Source organism: Mandrillus leucophaeus, unplaced genomic scaffold (assembly GCF_000951045.1).
Source record: "Mandrillus leucophaeus isolate KB7577 unplaced genomic scaffold, Mleu.le_1.0 Scaffold115, whole genome shotgun sequence".
NCBI classification, from domain to species: domain Eukaryota; kingdom Metazoa; phylum Chordata; class Mammalia; order Primates; family Cercopithecidae; genus Mandrillus; species Mandrillus leucophaeus.
This window is the reverse complement of record NW_012099765.1, coordinates 5,497,996-5,519,833: the sequence shown is the minus strand read 5'-3', so window position 1 is coordinate 5,519,833 and position 21,838 is coordinate 5,497,996. Positions and strand designations below refer to the sequence as shown.

At 42.2% G+C, this 21,838-nt stretch overlaps 1 protein-coding gene across 1 annotated transcript in view; it reads right to left on the bottom strand.

The window, feature by feature from the left end:
• WWC1 (WW and C2 domain containing 1) overlaps nt 1–21,838 on the bottom strand; it is a 188,593-nt gene that overhangs the window by 79,401 nt on the left and 87,354 nt on the right. Inside the window, exon 3 of the mRNA XM_011997874.1 lies at nt 10,501–10,704. Within this exon, the coding sequence (XP_011853264.1) occupies nt 10,501–10,651 (151 nt within the window). The 5' untranslated portion in view covers nt 10,652–10,704. The remainder of the gene's footprint in view (nt 1–10,500; nt 10,705–21,838) is intronic.

Genomic DNA, 21,838 nt, shown 5'->3' with positions numbered 1-21,838 from the left:
CAGAGAAGTATTTCTCCTGTGAGTCCTGAGTCCTTAATCACACTGTAGGAACCATTTCATCACCTCCCCTGTCTACCTACTAGCATCTGAACACTCTTTCCTGTTCACATGTAGCCAAATCACCTGCTGAGATCTGGGTTTTTCTTTTCTTTTCTTTTGTATGTTTTGAGATGAAGTCTTACTCTATTGCCCAGACTGGAGTGCAGTGGCACAATCTCAGCTCACTGCAACCTCCGCCTCCTGAGTTCAAGCTGTTCTCCTATCTCAGCCTCCCGAGTAGCTGGGATTACAGGTGCGCTCCACCACGCCCAGATAATTTTGTACTTTTAGCAGAGACAAGGTTTCACCATATTGACCAGGCTGGTCTTAAACTCCTGACCGCAGGTGATCTGCCCACCTCGGCCTCCCAAAGTGCTGGGATTACAGGTGTGAGCCACTGTGCCTGGCTATCATCTGAACACTCTTTAATGTTCACATGTAGCCAGATCACCTGCTGAGATCTGGGTTTTTCTGAGGATAGAGAAGCTTATTTGGTGATTGCTGACAATTTTCAGTGTCTGGAGGTAGGCATGACAGTCTTGAGGGGAATGCTATGGTTTGGCTTTCTTTAAAAATATTTTAATAGGCCTTTTGGTTATGCATAAGGCATTAAAATGTAATATTTGGAAGTTTGGGGAAAGAGAAAACTACTCTGCATAATAACATAAAAGATGTTTGGCACCACAGGAAGTGTTGCATTTCTGCTGAATTTACAATGATAATGATGATGGAGAAGACGACGACCGAGGTTTACCAGAAGAGATGAGTGAGGACAATGCTGGGGTGGCAAGAGCCTTGTAGCCTTTGTCTCAAGCATGGAACAGGGAATCCATGTACAGATATGTTTTATTGCCAATTTACAGCTTTCATCTCCTGGTGTCTAATTCCTTTGGTCTTTGCTGGACTTGGGGATTTCAGGGACAGACCTGGCTGGATATTTAGCTGGAGGTATCACCTTAAGCACACAATGTAGGGAGGTTATAATATTATCATGTTATAATAAAATGACCTTGAACAAAATGATGTTATTTGAGGACCTGCTGTATTTCCCAAATAGATACTTTCAACAAAATATTAAGACAGTTAACACCATTTATCACTCACTGATCCACAGTAATAACAGGGTGAAAGAAGACAGGAGTAGTCAGGGTGGCAATAATCTGGGAATACACACAGAAAGGTCCTCAAAGGGTCTGGGGCGGAGCGGGGGATGTCTGTTCTATGAGCACCCTGTCCTGCCAACCACCCTGCTCATCAGGCTGTGCCTCTGGACGTGGGTCTGTACTGTGGGGCAATGTTGAGGCGACTGTGGCAGCAGCATGGAAGAGCCTGTAAAAATGGCAAGGCGTGACTCAGACAGGGAGAGGTGGCTGTGGGGACCAGTCATGCCAAGGCTGACTTGAGGCATGCATCGTGTTCCTTGGGCATGCCCAGAAATCCTGGAGACAAAGGATGCCAAAAAGAAGAGATTCTCGCCAACTGGGCCACCAGGAGCTTTAATGTTTACACTCTGGAGTACCACTGTGAAGTGCACAATTTGTACCTAAAGCCGCTGACACGAGATGTAGCCTGTTACTTATCATTTTGTAAGTAAATGTTTGGTTGAGGTAAAAAATACATACATAGAAGTGCACACATCATGTATGTACAGCTTGAGGATTTTTCACAAAAGAAACACGCTCAAGCAATCAGCACTCCAATCAAGAAAACAGGTCAGTAGCCTCTCCTTTGTGTCTGCATCCCTTCACTATCCTCTATTATGAGAACTTTTTTTTTTTTTTTAATTGAGATGGAGTCTCCCTCTGTTGCCCAGGCTGGAATGCAGTGGCGTGAACTCGGCTCGCTGCCACCTCTGCCTCCCAGGTTCAAGCTATTCTTCTGCCTCAGCTTCCCGAGTAGCTGGGATTACAGATGCCCACCACCACGCCCAGCTAACTGTAGTATTTTTAGTAGAGACAGGGTTTCACCATGTTGACCAGGCTGGTCTCAAACTCCTGACCTCAAGTGATCCACCTGCCTCGGCCCCCCAAGTTCTGGGATTACAGGCATGAGCCACCGCGCCTGGCCCTACTACAAGAATCCAATAGGACTTAAAATACTGTCTTGCCCCAATGTTTAACAGTTCTTAATTTTTAGTTTTTATTAAAGTTATATATAAACACAGTTCATATGAACAGTCCAACATAGGACAAGATTTGCTATAAAAAAGAGCATTCCACAACCCCTATCCCCATAACTCACACCCTAAAAGAAAATCATTTTCAATGTCTTTGGTGGCTACCTCTATGTGTCTAATAATATGCATGCATTACTGCTTCTTGATCTTTTCTGTTTTTGGCATTACTTACTTACTTATCTCTCAGGAGGATGGGCACTTAGCCTCCCTTTTTTCCCCACCCCCTACAGCACACACATGCACCTCTCCCATCTCCCCATCATCCTAAAAGCAATAGTATACGCTTGATGAAAGCGATCTTCAGTGTTTGCATTATTTTTACTCTGCAAACACTATTCAGGGTGGAATCAGCTAGCTGACTTTGCTTACTTTTACTTTTCAGCACTTTTTTTTCCCCTTGAGTTAATTATTGTCATTTTTACATTTGCTTAGTTTCTACAAACTTATCACTAATTCAACCTCACATTCTGCCGGTTACCTAAATCTCATCTCCTAAAGTCCAGACCAGTGTGAATCTGGTGAGTTTTCTATTTTGGGATGTGTCCTGCCAGGGCTTCTGCCCTGCTTCAGTGTGAGCGAGCTGCTCTCTGTGCTTGGCTGGCTTCCTGAGATCCCCCTTTGTGTTCCTCTGCGTGTCTCCTCACCTCTCTGTATACCACGTCTTCCTTTTCTTGGTCTACCCCCTCATTTTGGTAGAACATCATCTCCAGTAGCTTCCTGAGAAAGAAACCATGAAGGAAACGAACTTTCTGAAATCTCACATGTCTGAAAATAGCCTTATTCGGCCCTACACTTGATTAAAGGTAGTTTTGCTGGATATAGAATTCTAGGTCAGAAATAATTTTCCTTAAAACCTGAAGGCATTGCACCATGGTCTTTTAGGTTTCCATCGCTATTAGTGAGAAGTCTGGAGCTATTCTGAGTCCTGATCATTTCTGTGTGACCTGATTTATTTCTCTCTGAAAGCTTTTAGGATCTTGAATTATCCCAGTGTTTGAAGTTCCACAATGAGATATCTTGGTGTGAGCCGACTTTCATCCACTGTGTTGGACACTCAGTGAACCCTTTCAGTCTAAAAATTCTCCTCCTTCAGTTCTGGGAAATGTTTCTGAATTATTTCAGCGATGCTTTTCTCGTCTGTTTCCTCTGTTCTATCTGGAACATGTTTTCCTCAGATAGTGGATTTCCTGTCCTTGTAGTCTATTTTTTTTCCCTCTTATTTTCAATCTTGTATTTTTGCTCTGATTTTTAGGTTTCCTCAGTTTTATTTTCCAGTCTTCCTTTGGAGTTTTCATGTCTACTCTCATATTTTAATTTCCAAGAGCTCTTTTTTATTCTCTGAAGTTTCCTTTTTAAACAATGTAGTACCGTGCTCTTGTTTCCTGACCACATAGCTTCTCTTAATGTTCTCTTCTTCATGTATACTCCTTGTTTCCTCCAAGCTCTCCCTTCACCACATGTTGGTTTGAGTCTCTATTTTCTCTGTTAGAGGCTTTCCTCGGATATCTGGAATCTTGGTTATCTGATCACATTTAAGGATGGGAGCCCAAAATGCTGACTGGAGCGGGGTTTGTGGACTGTGAGTTGCATAGCACATGATTTGTTTTCTATTTTTAAAATTTATTTTATTATTTAAGAGACAGGGTGTCTGTTGCCCAGGCTGAAGTGCAGTGGCACAATCATAGCTCACTGTAACCTTGAACTCCCGGGCTCAGGGAATCCTCCTGCCTCAGCCTACAGAACAGCTGGGCCTACAGGTGCCTGCCACCACACTCGGATAATTTTCTTCTTTAAATTTTTGGTAGAGATGAGGTCTTACTATGTTGCCCAGGCTGGTCTTAAACTTTTGACTTCAAGTGATCCTCCCATCTCGGTCTCTCAAAATGCTGGTATTACAGGCATGAGCGCCTGGCCACAGCACATGATTTGGCTGGACATGATTTGTTTTCATCCAGGAATCCTCAATGTCAGTGTCTTTCCAGTTTTTCTCTAAAGCTCTTCCCTCGTCAGATTTCCAGTAGAGTTCTCCACTGTCCACTCTAGAGGGTAATGACCTGGCACCATTCTGGGCACCAAGTGGTATATGAGGGCTAAGGTCTCAATACCCTTCACTTACTCACTGTGCTTTCAGGATAGTACACTCTGGCTCTGAATTTGCCTTGTGTCCTGGAGTCCAGAAACTCTATTTTACCCTCTCCAAAAAATAAACTTCCAGTCATTTGCCAGACTGAAGATGGTGGTTGCCTGACTGTATCAGTTTAAGGAAAAGATCTCATGGTCTAATTGTCTCAGAAACAATTTTTACTCAATCCTCTTTGAGACCCTCCTCCCTTCAGTCTTACTTGCAGAAATAGCTGCTGCCACCAACATCCACGGTTTTTGCAAGTGCTCTCTAGAACAGTGTTGTGAGCCTTCCTCACTATCAGCCCATTTTCTCTTTTCTCAGGTCTGCTACATAGGTTGCCACCTGTCTGTCTGCTGTCCAGCCTCCAAATTTTACTGCTGCTCCTTCTCCAATTTTCCCTAATCTTATATATACGTATGCCTTAAAAAATATATTTTATCTGATATTCTCCTAGTTTTGCAGTGAGTAAAATCAAGTGAGTGGTTCAACTGGCATTTTTTAGTTTTTAGAGATGAGATCTTACGATGCTGCCTGTACTGGAATCCTGGGCTCAAGCAATCCTCCCACTTCAGCCTCCTGAGTAACTGGAACTACACGTGTATGCCACCACGCCTGGCTTCAACTGGTATTTTTAACTGGAAGGCCCCCAATGATTTATTTGCCAAATGGCAAATCAAGGCCTAGTGAGGGGAAAATACGATAAGGTCCCAAAGAACCCAGTTCTCCTGAGTTCTCACCTTTTAGAGGGTGGAAGCAGCAAGTGTAGCTGAAGAACCTTAGTATTTGACTGACTGACGTGGGTTAAATTAAGAAAATTGATTTTGAGATCAGATATATCTGGTTACAAAGGCTACCTTGCCACTCTTTACCAGTGTGCCTTTGGGGAAGCCACTTCCTCTTTGGAGGCCTCAGTTCCCTTGTCTGCAGAATGGGAACAACACTGTCTTAGAGGACTGTGTGTGTGATTCAGGAGGGAGGTTACTTAGAGTGCCTAACATATTGGCCTCCAGGCATACAACAGGTGCATATTAAATGTTAGTTCCCTTCTTCCCCATGGAGCTAGAGATTACACCAGAGAGTCGACAGCAAAGTCTCCATCCCCAAGGCAGGACCCCATCTGTGTCTGGGACCCAGAGCAGCCAAGCCCAGGTGGCAAAACCCTCACAAGCCCTGGCAAGCCATCTGAGTTAGAGAACAGGTATGTGACTTCATCTATCTGTCATGCCAAGAGCTTGACTAGGAAGGCAAACCTGGCTTGTAAAACTTGAAGACAAGAGTCATGATGAGGCTTGGGTCACACCTTGTTTAACTGGGATGCTTGGGCTGGGGGAATCCCAGTTTCTGTGTGGTTTGAATCTCAGATCCAGTTGCCTGAAATGACCCCAGTCCTTTCAGATGGAAGATATTTAACACTGAAAATGGTGGTGATGCCTCTGAGGCCAGTGGAGCTCTTGGGAGTGTCTGGAAGTCATATGACAAGGATGAGGAACTGCATTGTTTACTTCCTACCTTTGATCATGGATTTATTGTTATTGGTTCCAGAGATCTGTTAAAAAAAAAAAAACCCTCTTTTTCATTTACAATGCTAACGAATTAATAATAATAATTTACTGAGAGGTTAAGAATATGAAAAATACTATTCCAAGGACTTTACATTTGTTAACTAATTTAGGCCCCATAACACGCCCGTGAAGATTATCCTAAGATTAGACTGATTTTATAGATGAAGAAAACTGAGGCACAGAAGTGGCATAACTTGTGCAAGGTTACAACAATTAGTAATTTGCATATCCTTGATTTGAACCAAAAAAGTCTGGTTCCAGAGTTCATAGTCTCAAAATATTATGTGTTTCCTATCAATAGGACTATTTATTGAGCCATTAATATGTTCTAAGGAAACAGTACCAAGTGTCTTACCTAGACCAGTGGTTTGGGCAGTTTTATCCCCTATGACTTATGACAAAATCTAGAGACACTTTTTGTTATCACAACTTGGTTAGGGGTGCTACTGGCATCTAGTGGGTACACAACAAGGATGCTGCTAAACACTCTATAATACACAGCCCTCACAAAGAAGAGTTACTCAGACAGCAATGTTAACGGTGCTGAGGTTAGGAAACTCTGACATGGTCCCATGAGATGAAGGTACTATTAACATTTCTGCCTGACTAGCTTAGTCAATAGAGAATGAGACTCTTAATCTTAGGGTCATAGATTCAGGCCCCATGTTGGGTGCCAAGAATTTAAAAATTAACTAAAAAAAAAAAAATTCAATAGTTAAACATAAAGATTCTGAGACTTAAAGAGGGAATACGCTCCCCTAGAGAACACCTAGGCTATCTGACGTCAGAGTCCAGCTGCCACCTCCCACTACAGTGCTTTTTTTTTCTTTTTTAGGGAAGGAATCTCACTCTGTCCCAGGCTGGAGTGCAGTGGTGCTGTCTCAGCTCACTGCAACCTCCGTCTCCTGGGTTCAAGCAAGCGATTCTCCTGCCTCAGCCTCCCGAGTAGCTGGGACTACAGGTGTGAGCCACCACGCCCAACTAATTTTTGTATTTTTAGTAGAGATGGGGTTTTACCGTGTTGGTTGGGCTGGTCTCAATCTCCTGATCTCATGATCTGCCTGCCTCAGCCTCCCAAAGTGCTGGGATTACAGGCATGAGCCACCGTGCCTGGCCTCCTACTACAGTGCTTCTCATGTGAATGTTTCATTCTCATAGTGCCCAACTCCGGTTTTTAATTTTGGAAACGTTTTATCTACAGACAATTTGAAAGAATAATATAATGAATCTCAATATATCCTTCTCTTAGAGCCACGAATTTTTAATATTTTTCCAAGCTTCTTCTTGCCATACCTCTTCTCACCCCAGTTCTTTCTTCCTCTCATTAGGGTGGTTCACAGTAAGCCCTCCATTAATCATGATTACAAATGGTGGCAAAAGACGAAAATCTGGACCATATTCAAAGCCATCAATGTGTCATCGACAATTATTTATTTATTTATTTATTTATTTATTTATTTATTTATTTGAGATGGAGTCTCGCTCTGTCCCCCAGGCTGGAGTACAGTGGTGCAATCTTGGTTCACTGCAACATCCGCCTTCCAGGTTCAGGCAATTCTCCTGCCTCAGCCTCCTGAGTAGCTGGGACTACAGTAGCTGCCACCATGCTTGGCTAATTTTTGTATTTTCAGAAGATAGAAGGTTTTACCGTGTTGGCTAGGCTGGTCTCAAACTCCTGACCTCAGTTGATCCACCACCTCAGCCTCCCAAATTGCTGGGATTATAGGTGTGAGCCACCATGCCCGGATGAGTTTTTCCTTTTTTCTTTCCTTTCCTTTTTTTCTTGGACTTTTTTTTGGAATAAACTGCAGATATGCTGCCACATGCATCTTCATAAAATCTATGTAGACATTCTCCTACATATTCATAACTCCATTATCACAACTCAGGAAAGTCTCCAATTGTCTGAGAATGTCTTTTAGGGCTGCTTTTCCCCCATTTCATGCTCTAATTCAAGGTACAAACATTTCATTTGGTGATATGCCTCTTTAGACTTTAAAAAAAAACCTAGTCTAATTGTCTTATAGAATAATCCATATTATGGATTTGTCTGGCTATGCTCTTGATTAGATTCATATTAAATATTCTTGTGAGGGATCCTCCATGATGTCTTTATTGCATCACATCAGAAGGCATTGATATCACCTGGTCTCATTACTGGTCATGCTAATTTTACCACTATGTAAAGTGGTGGCTGCACATCTCTCCAATGTAAAAGTACATCCTTCTGAAATTAGTGAGTGATCTGTGGGGTAATTCTCATTACCTGACATGTAATTATGAATCCATGTAAATATCTTATCCCCCAAAATACAAAGGTTTGTTTTTATTTGTTTTTATATACACCTGACACTTTTTCAAACTGTGGGACTTTAGAGAGAGACAGAGAAATCACTTTGCTCCTTTAAACCTGAGGTTCAACAGGGACAATAACATCTCCCTTCCAGGACTGTTTTAACAATAATGGTATGAACTGAATTGTGTCTCCCCCAAATAAATATAATACATCGATGTCCTAATCCCCCAAGTGATAGTATTTGAAGATGAGGCTTTGGGGAAATAGTCAGGCTTAAATGAGGTCTTGAGGGTAGGGTTCTCATGATGGGATTACTGCCCTTATAGAAAGAGGCACTAGAGAAGGCAGTTGTCTGCAAGCCAGGAAGAGAACCCTCGCCAGAACCTGACCATGCTGGTACCCGAATCTCAGACGTCCAGGCTCCAGAACTGTAAGAAGATAAATGTCTATCGTTTAAGTCACCCAATCTATGGTATTTTGTTATGGCAGCTTGAGTTGACTAAGACAGATTAAGTGCTAAAACCTTCCTAAGAGTCTCCAGAACATTACTTGACACAGAATAGCTAATGAATGTAATAGAGTTCTTTTCTATAATCGCTGAGATTCCGGGGGTTTTCCTGAGCTGCTAAGGAAAAAGGCAGGGCTGGGACAGTAAGTACCCTGGCAGAGTTTGCCCTGTCTTGGTAGCAGACAGAACTTCTCAAAGTGAGGACTTCACGCTGGAGGAGAGTTCAATGGCCCAACCCAGCCATGGCCACCCTGACACCAAGCCCTGACACTAGTCCCCCTGGCCTGGCCCACACTGAAAATACTGTGGGGACAACAGAATGGATTTGCAAGTTATCACTATCTCTCACCAGCTGTAAGACCCTGGGCACACTGTTGATCCTAAGCCTCAGTTTCCTAATCTGTTAAAAGGTGACATTAATTGTTCATTCTTGCTCATAGAACTGTTATGAGAATTAACAGAAATAGCATATTCAGACTATAGCAGAGTGCCTAGCATGAAACAGAGACTGAATAAATATAGGAACAATTTGGTTATTAGAAATAGTGAGACTTGGCATGATGGCTTATGCCTGTAATCCCAGCACTTTGGGAGGCTGAGGCAGGTGGATCACCTGAGGTCAGGAGTTCGAGACCAGCCTGGTCAACATTGGGAAATTCTGTCTCTAATAAAAATACAAAAATTAGCTACTTGAAAGGCTGAGACAGGCGATTGCTGGAACCTGGGAGGCAGAGGTTACAGTGAGCCAAGACTGCGCCACTGCACTCCAGCTCGGGTGACAGAGAGAGGGTCCACCTCAAAAAAAAGAAAAGAAAAAAGGAAAAAAAAAAAAAGAACAAGGGGATTTTGGTGTGCTTGCTCTCCTCCTTTGGGTACTAGGAATAGGATAGGAGCACCGCCCTTACCAAGTTTATGTTCTGGTGGAGGAAATATTGATAACATACAAGCAGATGTATTGTGACATGTGCTATGAAGGAAATAGACAGCCATGGCTGAGACTAGAGTTGCGGAAGAGAGGCTTCTGATAGAGTTGTCAGGGCAGGCCTCTCAGAGGTGATGACCTGAAGGATGAGACTTGAAGACTGAGAAGGATTTAGCCTTGAAAATGGATGGGTGACAAAGCATTCTAGGAAGGGGACCGGCAAATACTAAGGGACTGAGGTGGAAAATTGCAGGGTGGGGTAGGGAAGCAGAATGGGGGACTGGGGACTCAGTGCATCTGGAGCCTAGTGAGGAGGGCATGAGATGAGGCAGGAGTGGCTGGCAGGGGACTAACCACAGAGGGCTGTGTAGGCCATGGAAAGAGTGACGGGAAGCCACTGAAGAGCATTTGATTGTTTTGAAATTGTGGTAAATATATGCAACATAAAATTTACCATTTTAGCCATTAATTAAGTGTACTGTTCAGTAGCATTAAGTACATTTACACTGTTGTGAACGTACTACCATCCACCTCTAAGAAATTTTTCTTCTTCCCAAACTGAAACTCTGTACTTGTTAACTAAGAATTCCCCACTCCCAATTCCCCTAGTCCCTGAAAGTTTTTAAACAAGGAGATATGTAACCCGATTGGCATTCTAAGATGATTACAAATGAAATAAAACGAAATGCAAATGGCAAATGAATCACTGCAAGGCACAGGTAGGAGCAGGAAGAGCAGTAGACAAGATGGTGGTTTGGACAAAGAGTAGAGGTGAAGAAAAATGGGCAGACTTGAGAAGCAATACTGGCAGAACTCAGTGTGGCCATTCTCTGTTGGTGTTGGTGGGGGTGGTGGTAGTGGGAGGTACTCACAGCTGACCTGGGAGCCCAGCTTGTGCTCCCAGACGGCATGCAGCTGCTGGTACTCCTGCTGTGCAAGCTCCAGGCGCTGCTGCTTCACCTGGTAGATCTCTTTTTGAGCACTCAGAGCCTCCTGGGCCACCACCAGGTAATCCTTCAGCATATGTTCCTGTTCCCGCCGCCATTGTACTCGAGGATCCTCAATCTGAGTGGTTTCTGGAACAGACCCCAGAGATTCTAGGTCAGCATCTCACAAATATCTGTTGGGCTGGTAGCCTGTGGAATCCACTAACAGAAAACAAAAAGTAAAATGCATAGACAAATCACAATAAATGTAAGTGGGGCAAACTCATTTACTAAATGACAGTGATTCTCCGTTTGGAGTAGTCAAACAAATAATAAGCCAGGGGGGCTGGGTGCGGTGGCTCATGCCTGTAATCCCAGCACTTTGGGAGGCTGAGGCAGGTGGATCACTTGAGGTCAAGGAGCTTGAGACCAGCCTGGTCAACATGGTAAAACCCCGTCTCTACTAAAAATACAAAAAGTAGCCAGTATGGTGGCAGGCACCTGTAATCCCAGCTACTCAGGAGGCTGAGGCAGAGGAATTGCTTGAACCCGGGACGGGGAGGTTGCAGCAAGCTGAAATTGTGCCACTGTACTCCAGCGAGACTCTGTCTCAAAAAAAAAAAAAAGAATAAACCAGGATCAATTTCCAAACCCAATGTCAATCTCTGAGAACAGCCTGAATAAGGATCCGGCTGGAGTACTAATCTAGACAGAGAGGTTCAAGGTAATATCCCTTGGTGAAGACTAAAGGAAAGAAAAATAACTAATGTTTCAGAGAATACGGAGAAATAGGTACCCCACAGCCAGCTGGAAATGTAAATTAGAATAGCCTTACTAGAAGACTATCTGACTACGCAAATTAAGAGCCTTAAAATGTTAATACGCTTTGACCAATAATTCTCCCTACAGTAATTCATTATAAAAAGTAATTTAAATTCAGTCAAACATATATTTGTACAAAATCATGATAATAATAATATATTATGAAATAGCAAGCACATGTCATTCATTCTACGGTAAGTGCTATTCTATGTACTTTACATACGTTTACTTCTTAAATCCTTACACTAACCTTATAGATTCTATTACTATCCCCATTGTACCAATGAGAAAACTGAGACATAGGTTAAGTAACTTGCTCAAAGTCACGTAGGAAACAAGTGTTCAAATATGTATGCTATATTCACAGAATGCACTATTATAAAGATAATGCCTTTGAAGAAAAATTAATAAAATGGAAAGGTGCTTATAATATGCAGGTCATAAAACTGAATAAATAATTTTATCTATCAAAATCAACATGCACATTCTCAAAAAGATGAGAAAATAGGAAAATATCAATAGCCAACTAGGTGGCAGAATATTTTAGGATATTTTACTTTTTACAAAATTATGTGTACAAAAAACATACACAATAATGATATGGAAAAAAAAAGCAGCTGACTAGCTATGGAAGAGGTTAAAATAACATCAAAGAATCAATGCCCATGGACTATTAACTCCTCAGTCACCCCCAGTTGTTGGGTGGTGTTAGGAGTGATCAACAAACCAGAAATTGTACAATCAGGACAATGTGGTGAATCCAGCCACCAGATACATGTTGCTTCTGAATTGGTTACTGGTATGTAAAAAATAGAGAGATATATTCATTTAAATCCTGTTTTATGGCTTTTCTTGATCATTCAGAAGTTCTGGCCACCTTGGGTTCACAATTGGCCGAAATTCCAGCACTCCATCTGTCAAAACCTGGTCTGCTTCATTCATTTATGTCATATGCCTAGCCCTGGGAATACTGGAGTTTATGCCTCCCAATCTAGGCCCTTTAGCTCTCATTCCACCTAAACAGGTCCAGTGAGCATCTCCAGTGGAAGAAAGATCAAAGAAGCAGCAGAGCCAAGTTCTTATTCCTGCCAATAATCGCTGTGTTACAACAGAAAGGCTGTTTAACCTCTCTGAATCTAGTTTTGTATCTATTAAAGGGGTAATGAACCCTGCGTCACGACTTCCCAGGAAACAGGAAACGAAAGCATTTGTGCCAGGTAAAGGAAACAAATGATAGAGAAAGTAAAACCCAAACGATTGCCTAGGACCAGTTTTTGTTGTTGTTTTCTTTTTCTTTTTTTTTTTTTTTTGAGATGGAGTCTTGCTCTGTCTCCCAGGCTGGGGTGCAGTGGCACAATCTCGGCTCACTGCAAACTCTGCCTCCTGGGTTCCAGTAATTCTCCCTGCCTCAGCCTCTCGAGTAGCTGGGATTACAGGCACCCGCCACTACGCCCAGCTAATTTTTGTATTTTTAGTAGAGACAGGGTTTCACCATGTTAACCAGGCTAGTCTTGAACTCCTGACCTCAGGTGACCACCTGCCTTGGCGTCCCAACGTGCTGGGATTACAGGCGTGAGGCACTGTGTCCAGTCTAGGACCAATTTATGAATCGTCTGTGAATAGCAATTCTTCAAGCTTTTCCTCCTTTTTCTGAGAAAAAAAGTGAGGTCTGAAGACTGCTGACAGTGGCTACAAAAAACTGCCCCTCATGAGGAAAGCTTTCCATCCCTTCAAACCAAATGAGAGGCAGGAACGACTGCAAAAATAATACAAAGACAAAACAAAAAAACAAGGGGGAGGTGGAATTTGTAAAACTGGGCTACAGAACAGCTGCTGTGGGTTCCCATCTCCCATCAGCAGCTGTGGATTCCCTTGGCGTTCAGGACCTGTGGGTCCCCCTGAGGGATCTGCCCTACACCTCCAGCTGGTACAGGTCACAGAAAAAAGCAGCTCAGCCTGTCTTGAGCAGGTTGACAACGTTTCTTAAAGTTTGCAACTTTTAAAACATCTGATTTTTCACTGAAAAATAATGAAAAATATAAAAAAGAAAAATCCCACAATTCCACCATGACAAGTTTGTGAAATAAGAGAGTTTTGGCCGGGCGCGGTGGCTCCCGCCTGCAATCCCAGCACTTTTGGAGGCCGAGGCGGGGGGAACATGAGGTCAGGAGATTGAGACCATCCTGGATAACACGGTGAAACCCCGTCTCTACTAAAAATACAAAGAATAAGCCAGGCTTGGTGGCGGGCACATGTAGTCCCAGCTACTCAGGAGGCTGAGGCCGGAGAATGGCGTGAATCCGGGAGGCAGAGTTTGCAGTGAGCCGAGATCGCGCCACTGCACTCCAGCCTGGGAGACAGAGCGAGACTCCGTCTCAAAAAAAGAAAAGTTTCCATCTCCCCAATCCCATTGCCCAGAGGTAACTGTTGCTGAGTCTCACGCAGATACTGCCTTCTGATTATATATGATTTTTTGTTTATACATACGTGCCTATATAAACAAGGGTTACTTTAATGCAACATGGACCATGCCAAACATACTGGTCTGTGACTTGTTTTTGTCTCCAAATGATATAGCATGATCATTTTTGCCTGTAGGTGCACCATCTTTTAAACAGCTGTATAGTGTTCCATGCTATGGTATTTGGGTTTATTTAACCAGACCTCAATGGGAGATATCTGAATTGTTTTCAGTCCTTTTGCTACTACATTCAATGCTGTAGTAAGGGTTCTTAAAAACATATGTCTATGAATTTGTGCCATTAATTCTGTGGGATAGCCTTCTTAAAGAGAAACCACTAGATGAGAGGGTACACACACTTACAATTTTAATAGATATTACCAAATTACCTTCCAAAGGTAGGTAACATCTGTTCTCAAAGACAGCACCCAAGAGTGTCTCTCCCGCAACATTCTCAATGAAATTGCTTTTTTTTTTTTTTTAAAGTCAGTGCCTCATCCAGTGATTCTGGGTCTTTGCTGCATGTTAGAATTAGCAGAGAAGTTAAAAAAAAAAAAAAAAAAAAAGAACCCTACCCCTCCCGCCCCAGAACACTTAAATTAGAATTTCCAGGAGTGGGGCTCAGATATTGAGAGTTTTTAAAGCTTCTCTGGGTGACACTGGTGCAGATACAGCTGAGAGTCCCTGGCTAAACGTTAGAATCACCCGGGAGAAATTTTGAAAAATCTCGATCCTACTCTGGACCAATCAAATTCCAGTCTCTGGGAGTGAGAATAAAACAATGATGATTTACAAAGCTCCCCAAATAATTCCAATGTGCCACCCAAGGTGAGAATCAGTGTCTAAGAGATGACAAACACACGGGCCGATTGGTCACTGAGGCCAGCAGGTGTGACACGGGCTCTGGGTGGAATCACCTGCCCAGGTGCTGGTTGAAATGCTGGGCCCGTGTCAAGTCCCCTAAGCGACACCTAGGTGGATCCTCCCACAGTGTTCTGGATTTCATCTGGAAGGGGCACCCTCCCTTTGGCCTTAGACCTCAGTCCTGCTCTGTAAAATTATAAAGGTATGTGAGACCCTAACCTGAAGGTCTGGCCAAACCAGATGGCTTGGTGACCATTTTTGGTGACTCATGGTCTCTTTTGTAAACCAACAAGAATAGATGGGTGCACAAACAGACAAAAACAATGCACAAACTCACACCAGAACTGGTTCTCAAACTGACTGCACACTGGAATCACCCGAGAGATTGCCACTGAATTATCTACAGTGTGAAGTGGGCATCAATTTGTTACATTTCTAAGAATATTTCCTTTACCTCAATGATCCCTTGGATGCTCCCAGGCAATCTCCTCTACCCACCCCCTCTCCCAGTTTACCTGTTTAGAACTTCCTATGCATGGACTCACACAGTATTTGCTCTTAGGGCCTTGGTTCTTTCACTAAGCAGAAAGTTTTTGAGACTCATCCCTATTGCTGGATCTGTTGTACATTTCTTGTTATTGCTGAATAATATTCTATTGTATGAATATATCACATGGACTTTGTGATAAATTGTTAGTTTGCTTCCAGTTAGGGATTATTCTGACTAATACTCTAAGTCTTTGTGTGGGCATGTTTTCATTTCTCTTGGGCAAAAATACCAGGGGTAGAATTGCTGGGTTACACTTGGCAAGTATATGTCGAATTTCATAAGAAATCGGCAAACTTTTCCAAACTGGTTGTACCATTTTACATTCTCACCAGCAGTGTATCCGAATTCTAGTTCTTCCACATCCTTGCTAGCAGTTGGTATTGTTATTTTTTCCTCATTTTAGTCATTATAGTGGGTATGTAATGATACCTCATTGGAGTTTTATTTTTTATTTTTTGAGACGGAGGTCTCACTATGCTGTCCAGGCTGGTCTTGAACTCCCGGGCTGAAGTGATCCTCCAGCCTCAACCTCCCAAGTAGCTGGGACTACAGGCATGCACCACCATGCCCCAGCTGATTTTGCATTTTTATTTTTGTAGAGATGAGGTCTCACTATGTTGCCCTGTGCTGCCTTATGTTTTGCTATGGTTGGTCTTGAACTCCTGGGCTCAAAGACCCTCTACTTCAGCACCCTGAAGTGCTGGGATTACAGGCATGAGCAACTGTGCCAGCTGCTTCTTACTGTTAAGTTGTAGGACTTCTTTACATACTTGGAATATGGGTTCTTTGTTAGATATATGTATTGCAATATTGTCTCCTTATCTGTGGCTTGTCTTTTCAGTTTCTTAATAATGTCTTTTGAGGAATAAAGGTTTTAATTTGATGAAACAAAATTCATCAATTTTTCTTTTCTGGTTAATGCTTTTTATGACTTGTCCAAAAAAAACCTTTGCCTATAATCAAATCTTGCAGATTTTTTCCTATGCTTTCTTCTAGATGTTTTATAGTTTTAGCTTTTATATTTAGGTCTATGGTCCATTTTGAGTTTAATTTTACATATGGTGTGAGGCAAAGGTAGAAGTGGAGGCGTATTTTTTTTCCATGTGGATACCAGTTGTACCAGCAATTGCTGAAAAGATTATCCTTCAAGGGCATTGGGCCTTTTAAAAGTTCTTTACCTGGTTCTAAAGAGCTGTATTGGCTGGGTGCAGTGGCTCACTGTAATACCAGCACTTTGGGAGACCAAGGAGGATGGATCACTTGAGGTCAGGAGTTCAAGACCAGCCTGACCAACATGGCGAAACCCTGTCTCTACTAAAAATACAAAAATTAGCTGGGCATGGTGGCGCGTGCCTGTAATCCCAGCTACTTAGGAGGCTGAGGCAGGAGAATCACTTGAATCTAGGAGGCAGAGGTTGCAGTGAGCCAAGATCGCGTCATTGTACTCCAGCCTGGGTGACAAGAGTGAAACTCCGTCTCAAAAAAAAAGAGAAGAGTTGTGTTAATGCTGTTAGTTCTGAACTGTCACACCCTGAGGGGGTCCTTCCACAGCCCAGCCCCTTCTGCTGACACTACCCTTCCTCAAGTCCATCTTACCAAAACAGGCAATTTTATAACTGGCAGACCCTTTGAGATCGCCTTGGCCACTACATTTTAGTTCTTGTTTTAATTAAAAGTATACATAGATACAGCTTAATAATTCGGTGCACCATAAAATTTCCCACATAAAACATCTCCCTCATATCCCTCTTTCCAAAAGCAGCTACTTCCCAAACTTGTATCTACTTTAGTGCAGGCATCATTGAGAACCACTTCTCCACTTTCTTCTGCTCCATGCTCTAAATCTCTCCCTACAAACACACTCCATACAGCACACATAGCAGTACACTCATGAGCTCTCCATACACCCACCCATTCCTACACTTGCCACACACCTGTTTTCTCCACACTGCATACACACCCACGCCGCTAACAATACTGCATTTTCCAAGGGCCTTAGCAACAACAAAAGCAATTCTCTTACAAACATCTGGAGAATATTCAACCTTGTTACTATGCAAAGGAGTGTAAATTTGAAACAATGAAGTAAGAGTTTAAACCTATGATAAATGTATCAAAAGTCAAAAGAAATGATGATAGCCCCATACTGATGAAGGTCTGAGGAAAACAGTACCCTCATGGCTTGTGGCAATACAGTCTGATATAATCTTTTGGAAATATTCACCAATCTAGGAAAGTATACTAAAAGCTCCCAAAGTATTTATAACTTTGACTTAAAAATCCTATACTTGGAAATGAATTTTCAGGAAATTATCACAAAGAAAGTAACATACACAAAGAGTCTTCCCTGAGTGCTATTTGAAGTAACTAATAAATGAAAATAAACCGAAAGGTTGGCAACAGGGACATTACGGTACTTCCATTATGTTTTATTTTTTACTTTTTCAAAAAATTTAACTTTTAAATTTTAGATTCAGGGGGTACATGTACATGTTTGTTACATGGATGTATTGCATGATGCTGAGGTTTGGGGTATGATTGAACTGGTCACCCAGGTACTGTGCATAGTACCCAATAGGTAGTTTTTCAACTTTTGCTCCCATCTCCCTACTCTCTCGAGTAGTCCCTGCTGTCTACTGCTGCCATCTTTTATGTCCATAAGTACCCATTGTTTACCTCCCACTTATAAGTGAGAACATCTGGTATTTGATTGTCTGTTCTTGTGTTAATTTGCTTAGGATAATGGCCTCCAGCTGCATCCATGTGGCAGCAAAGGACATGATTTTTGCTTTTTAATGGCTGTATAGTATTCCATGGTGTATATGTACCACATTTTCTTTATTCCATCCACCACTGATGGGCACTGAGGTTGGTGCCATGTTTTTGATATTAGGAATAGTACTGTAATGAACATATGAGTGCGTGTATCTTTTGGTAGAATGATTTCTTTCCTTTTGGATATATAGCTAGTAATAGGACTGCTGGGTTGAATGGTAGTTCTAAGTTCTTTGAGATATCTCCAAACTGCTTTCCACAGTGGTTGAACTAATTTATATTCCCACTGACAGCATATAAGTGTTCTCTTTTCTCCACATCCTCACCAGCATCTGTTGTTTTTTGACTTTTTAATAATAGCCATTCTGACTGGTGTGAGATGGTATCTCACTGTGGTTTTGATTTGCATTTCTCTGATGATCACAGATGTGGAGCATTTTTTCATATGTTTGTTAGCCTCTTTTATGTCTTCTTTTGAGAAGGGTCTGTTCATTCTTTTGCTCACTTTTTAATGGGGTTGTTTTTTGCTTGTTGATTTTTTTAAGTTCCTTATAGATTCTGGATATTAGACCTTTACTGGATGCATAGTTTACAAATATTTTCTCCCATTCCATAGGTTGTCTGTTTACTCTGTTGATAGCTTCTTTTGCTATGCAGAAGCTCTTTAGTTTAATTAGGTCCCATTTGTCAATTTTAGTTTTTGTTGCAATTGCTTTTGAGGACTTACTCATAAAATCTTTCCCAAGACTAATGTACAGAATGGTGTTTCCTAGGTTTTCTTCTAGGTTTCTTATAGTTTGAGGTCTTACATTTAAATCTTTAATCCATTTTGAGTTAATTTTTGAATATGGTAAAAGGTAGGGGTCTAGTTTTATTCTTTTGCGTATGGCTAGCCAGCTATCCCAACACCATTTATTGAACAGGAAGTCCTTTCCTCACTGCATATTTTTGTCGACTTAGTTGAAGATCAAATAGCTGTAGGTGTGCGGCTTTATTTCTAAATTCTCTATTCTGTTCCATCGGTCTATGTGTCTGCTTTTGTACTAGTATCATGCTGTTTTGGATACTGCAGCCTTATAGTATAGTTTGAAGTTGGATAATATGATGCCTCTGGCTTTGTTCTTTTTGCTTAGATTTGCTTTGGCCATTTGGACACTTTTCTGGCTCAAAATGAATTTAGAATAGTTTTTTCCAATTCTGTGAAAAATGATGTTGGTAGTTTGATATGAATAGCGTTGAATCTGCAGATTGATTTATGCAGTATGGCCATTTAAACAATGTTGATTCTTCCGATCCATGAGCATGGAATGTTTTTCCATTTGTTTGTGTCATCTGTGATTTCTTTCAGCAGTATTTAGCAGTTCTCCTTGTGAAGATCTTTCACCTCCTTGCCTAGATGTATTCCTAGGTATTTTTTTTGTGTGTGGCTACTGTAAATGGGATTGCATTCTTGATTTGGTTCTCAGTTTGAACATTATTGGTGTATAAAAATGTTACTGATTTTTTATATTTATTTCGTATCCTGAAACTTTACTGAAATCACTTATTAGTTCTAGAAGTCTTTTGGCAGAATCTTCAGGGTTTTCTACGTATAGAATCATATCATCAGTGAAGAGAGAGATTCTGACTTCTTCTTTTCCTATTTGGATATCTTCTATTTCTTTCTCCTGCCCTGGCTAGGACTTCCTCCCTTACGTGTTAAAATGTATTGACACATCCTTTTGATGTATTAAAAATGACAAATATGGGCCAGGCACAGTGGCTCACGCCTGTAATCCCAGCACTTTGGGAGGCCCAGGCTGGAGGATCACCTGTGGTCAGGAGTTTGAAACCAGCCTGGCCAACATGGTGAAACCCAATCGCTACTAAAAATACAAAAATTAGCTAGGCATGGTGGCACATGCCTGTAATTCCAGCTACTCAGGAGGCTGAGGCAGGAGAATTGTTTGAACCCGGGAGGCGGAGGTTGCAGTGAGCCAAGATCACACCACTGTACTACAGCCTGGGGACAGAGCAAGACTCTGTCTAAAAAATAAAGAGACGAATATGAAGATTATATAGTATCCCTTAGATATCTATGATATAGTATGAAGAGAAAACAGACATACAATTTGATCACTGATTAAAACCATCTAATCATGGTATGTGTCGATAATCAGTGGGGATACTGAATACTGACATGAAATAATAAAAATGGCTTATGTTTTAGAAACCGTTGTCTGTAGGCTGGGCATGGTGGCTCATGTCTGTATTCCCAGCACTTTGGGAGGCCAAGGTGGGTGGATCACCTGAGGTTAGGAGTTTGAGATCAGCCTGGCCAGTGTGGTGAAACCCCATCTCTACTAAAATTATAAAAATTAGCTGGGCGTGGAGGCGGGCGCCTATAATCCCAGCTACTTGGGAGGCTGAGGCAGGAGAATCGCTTGAGCCCGGAAGGTGGAGGTTGCAGTGAGCCGAGATCCGCCACTGTACTCCAGCCTGGGCGACAGAACGAGACTCCATCTAAAAAAAAAAAAAAAGGAAAAGACAAGGAAAAAAAGAAAGAGTTGTCTGCATTGCTGCTTCCAATTCCTCCCCTCTGTTTTATCTTAGATTCACTCTAGTCAGGCATTTGCCTCCAGTCCTTGTCCAAAGCTGCCCTCCAAAGTCAGGGTCACCCAGGTTGCTACATCTATTGGTCTATCCTTGGTCCTCTTTGTATTTGCCCTGTCAGAAGCATTCGACACTGTTGGCAATTCTCTGCTTGATACGTTTCCTTCACATGGCTTCCAATACACTCGGTTTCTCTCCCTCCTTTCTGATCATTCTTTCTCAGAATCAGTGCTGCTTTTCCTCTTCTTACCACCCTCTGTTGTCTGGAGACCCATGGCTTATTCCTTGGTCCTCTCCTCTGCTTCATTCCCAACCAACTTAATGTCTTTACATACTAGCTATATGCCAGCAACTCTCAAATACTTATCTTCAGCCCCGATCTCTCTCTCCTAAAGTCCAGATTCGTATATCAAACTGTCAAGCCACATGTCCTCTCAGATAGGTAACAGGCATCTAAGTCTCAGCGTATTCAAATGAACTCCTGCTCTTCCGTGCTAAGTCTACTCCCCCTGCAGTTCTCTCCACTTGGTTGACAGCAACTCCATCCTTCTAGTTGCTCAGCTCCAGAAGTTATTCTTTCCTTTTTCTCTCACACTTTGCATGCAATCTATCGGGAAATCCTGCTGTCTTTACCTAGAAAATGCATCCAGCACCTGACCAATCTTCATCCTGACCACTGCTACAGCCCTGGTCTAGGGTGCCTGGACTGTGGCATCTGTCGCTCACAAGTGCCTCTGCCCTTGCCCTAGTAAGGTGTATTCTCAGCATGGCAGTCAGATTGGCCCTTTTAAGGCATAAGTCAGATCATGCTACTCATCTGTTTAAAACTCTCCAATGGCTCACTCCCATCTCACACAGAGCAAGAGCTAGGCCTCTGGGGCAGACCACTAACCAACTTCTACTCTGCTGCACTCTGTCCTGATGTCCTTCTCCCCTCTCCTCACTCATTATGCTACATGTACACTTGCCTCTTTGCTATCCCTTGACCAAGCTGTATATGTGATCACACTCTGGAGTCCTTGTTCTATCTATGCTTTCTGTTTGAAATGCTCTCTCACCTCATTCACGTCTTAGCTCAAATCTCATTTTCTCAACAAGATCTTCTTCCCTGAAGACCATATTTAATGGTACTCTTGGTCATCATTACCACTGCCCTTTCTTCACCACCCCCAAACACACCTCAGCTCCCCCACTTTGCTCCTTTTCTGTGTACTGAACAT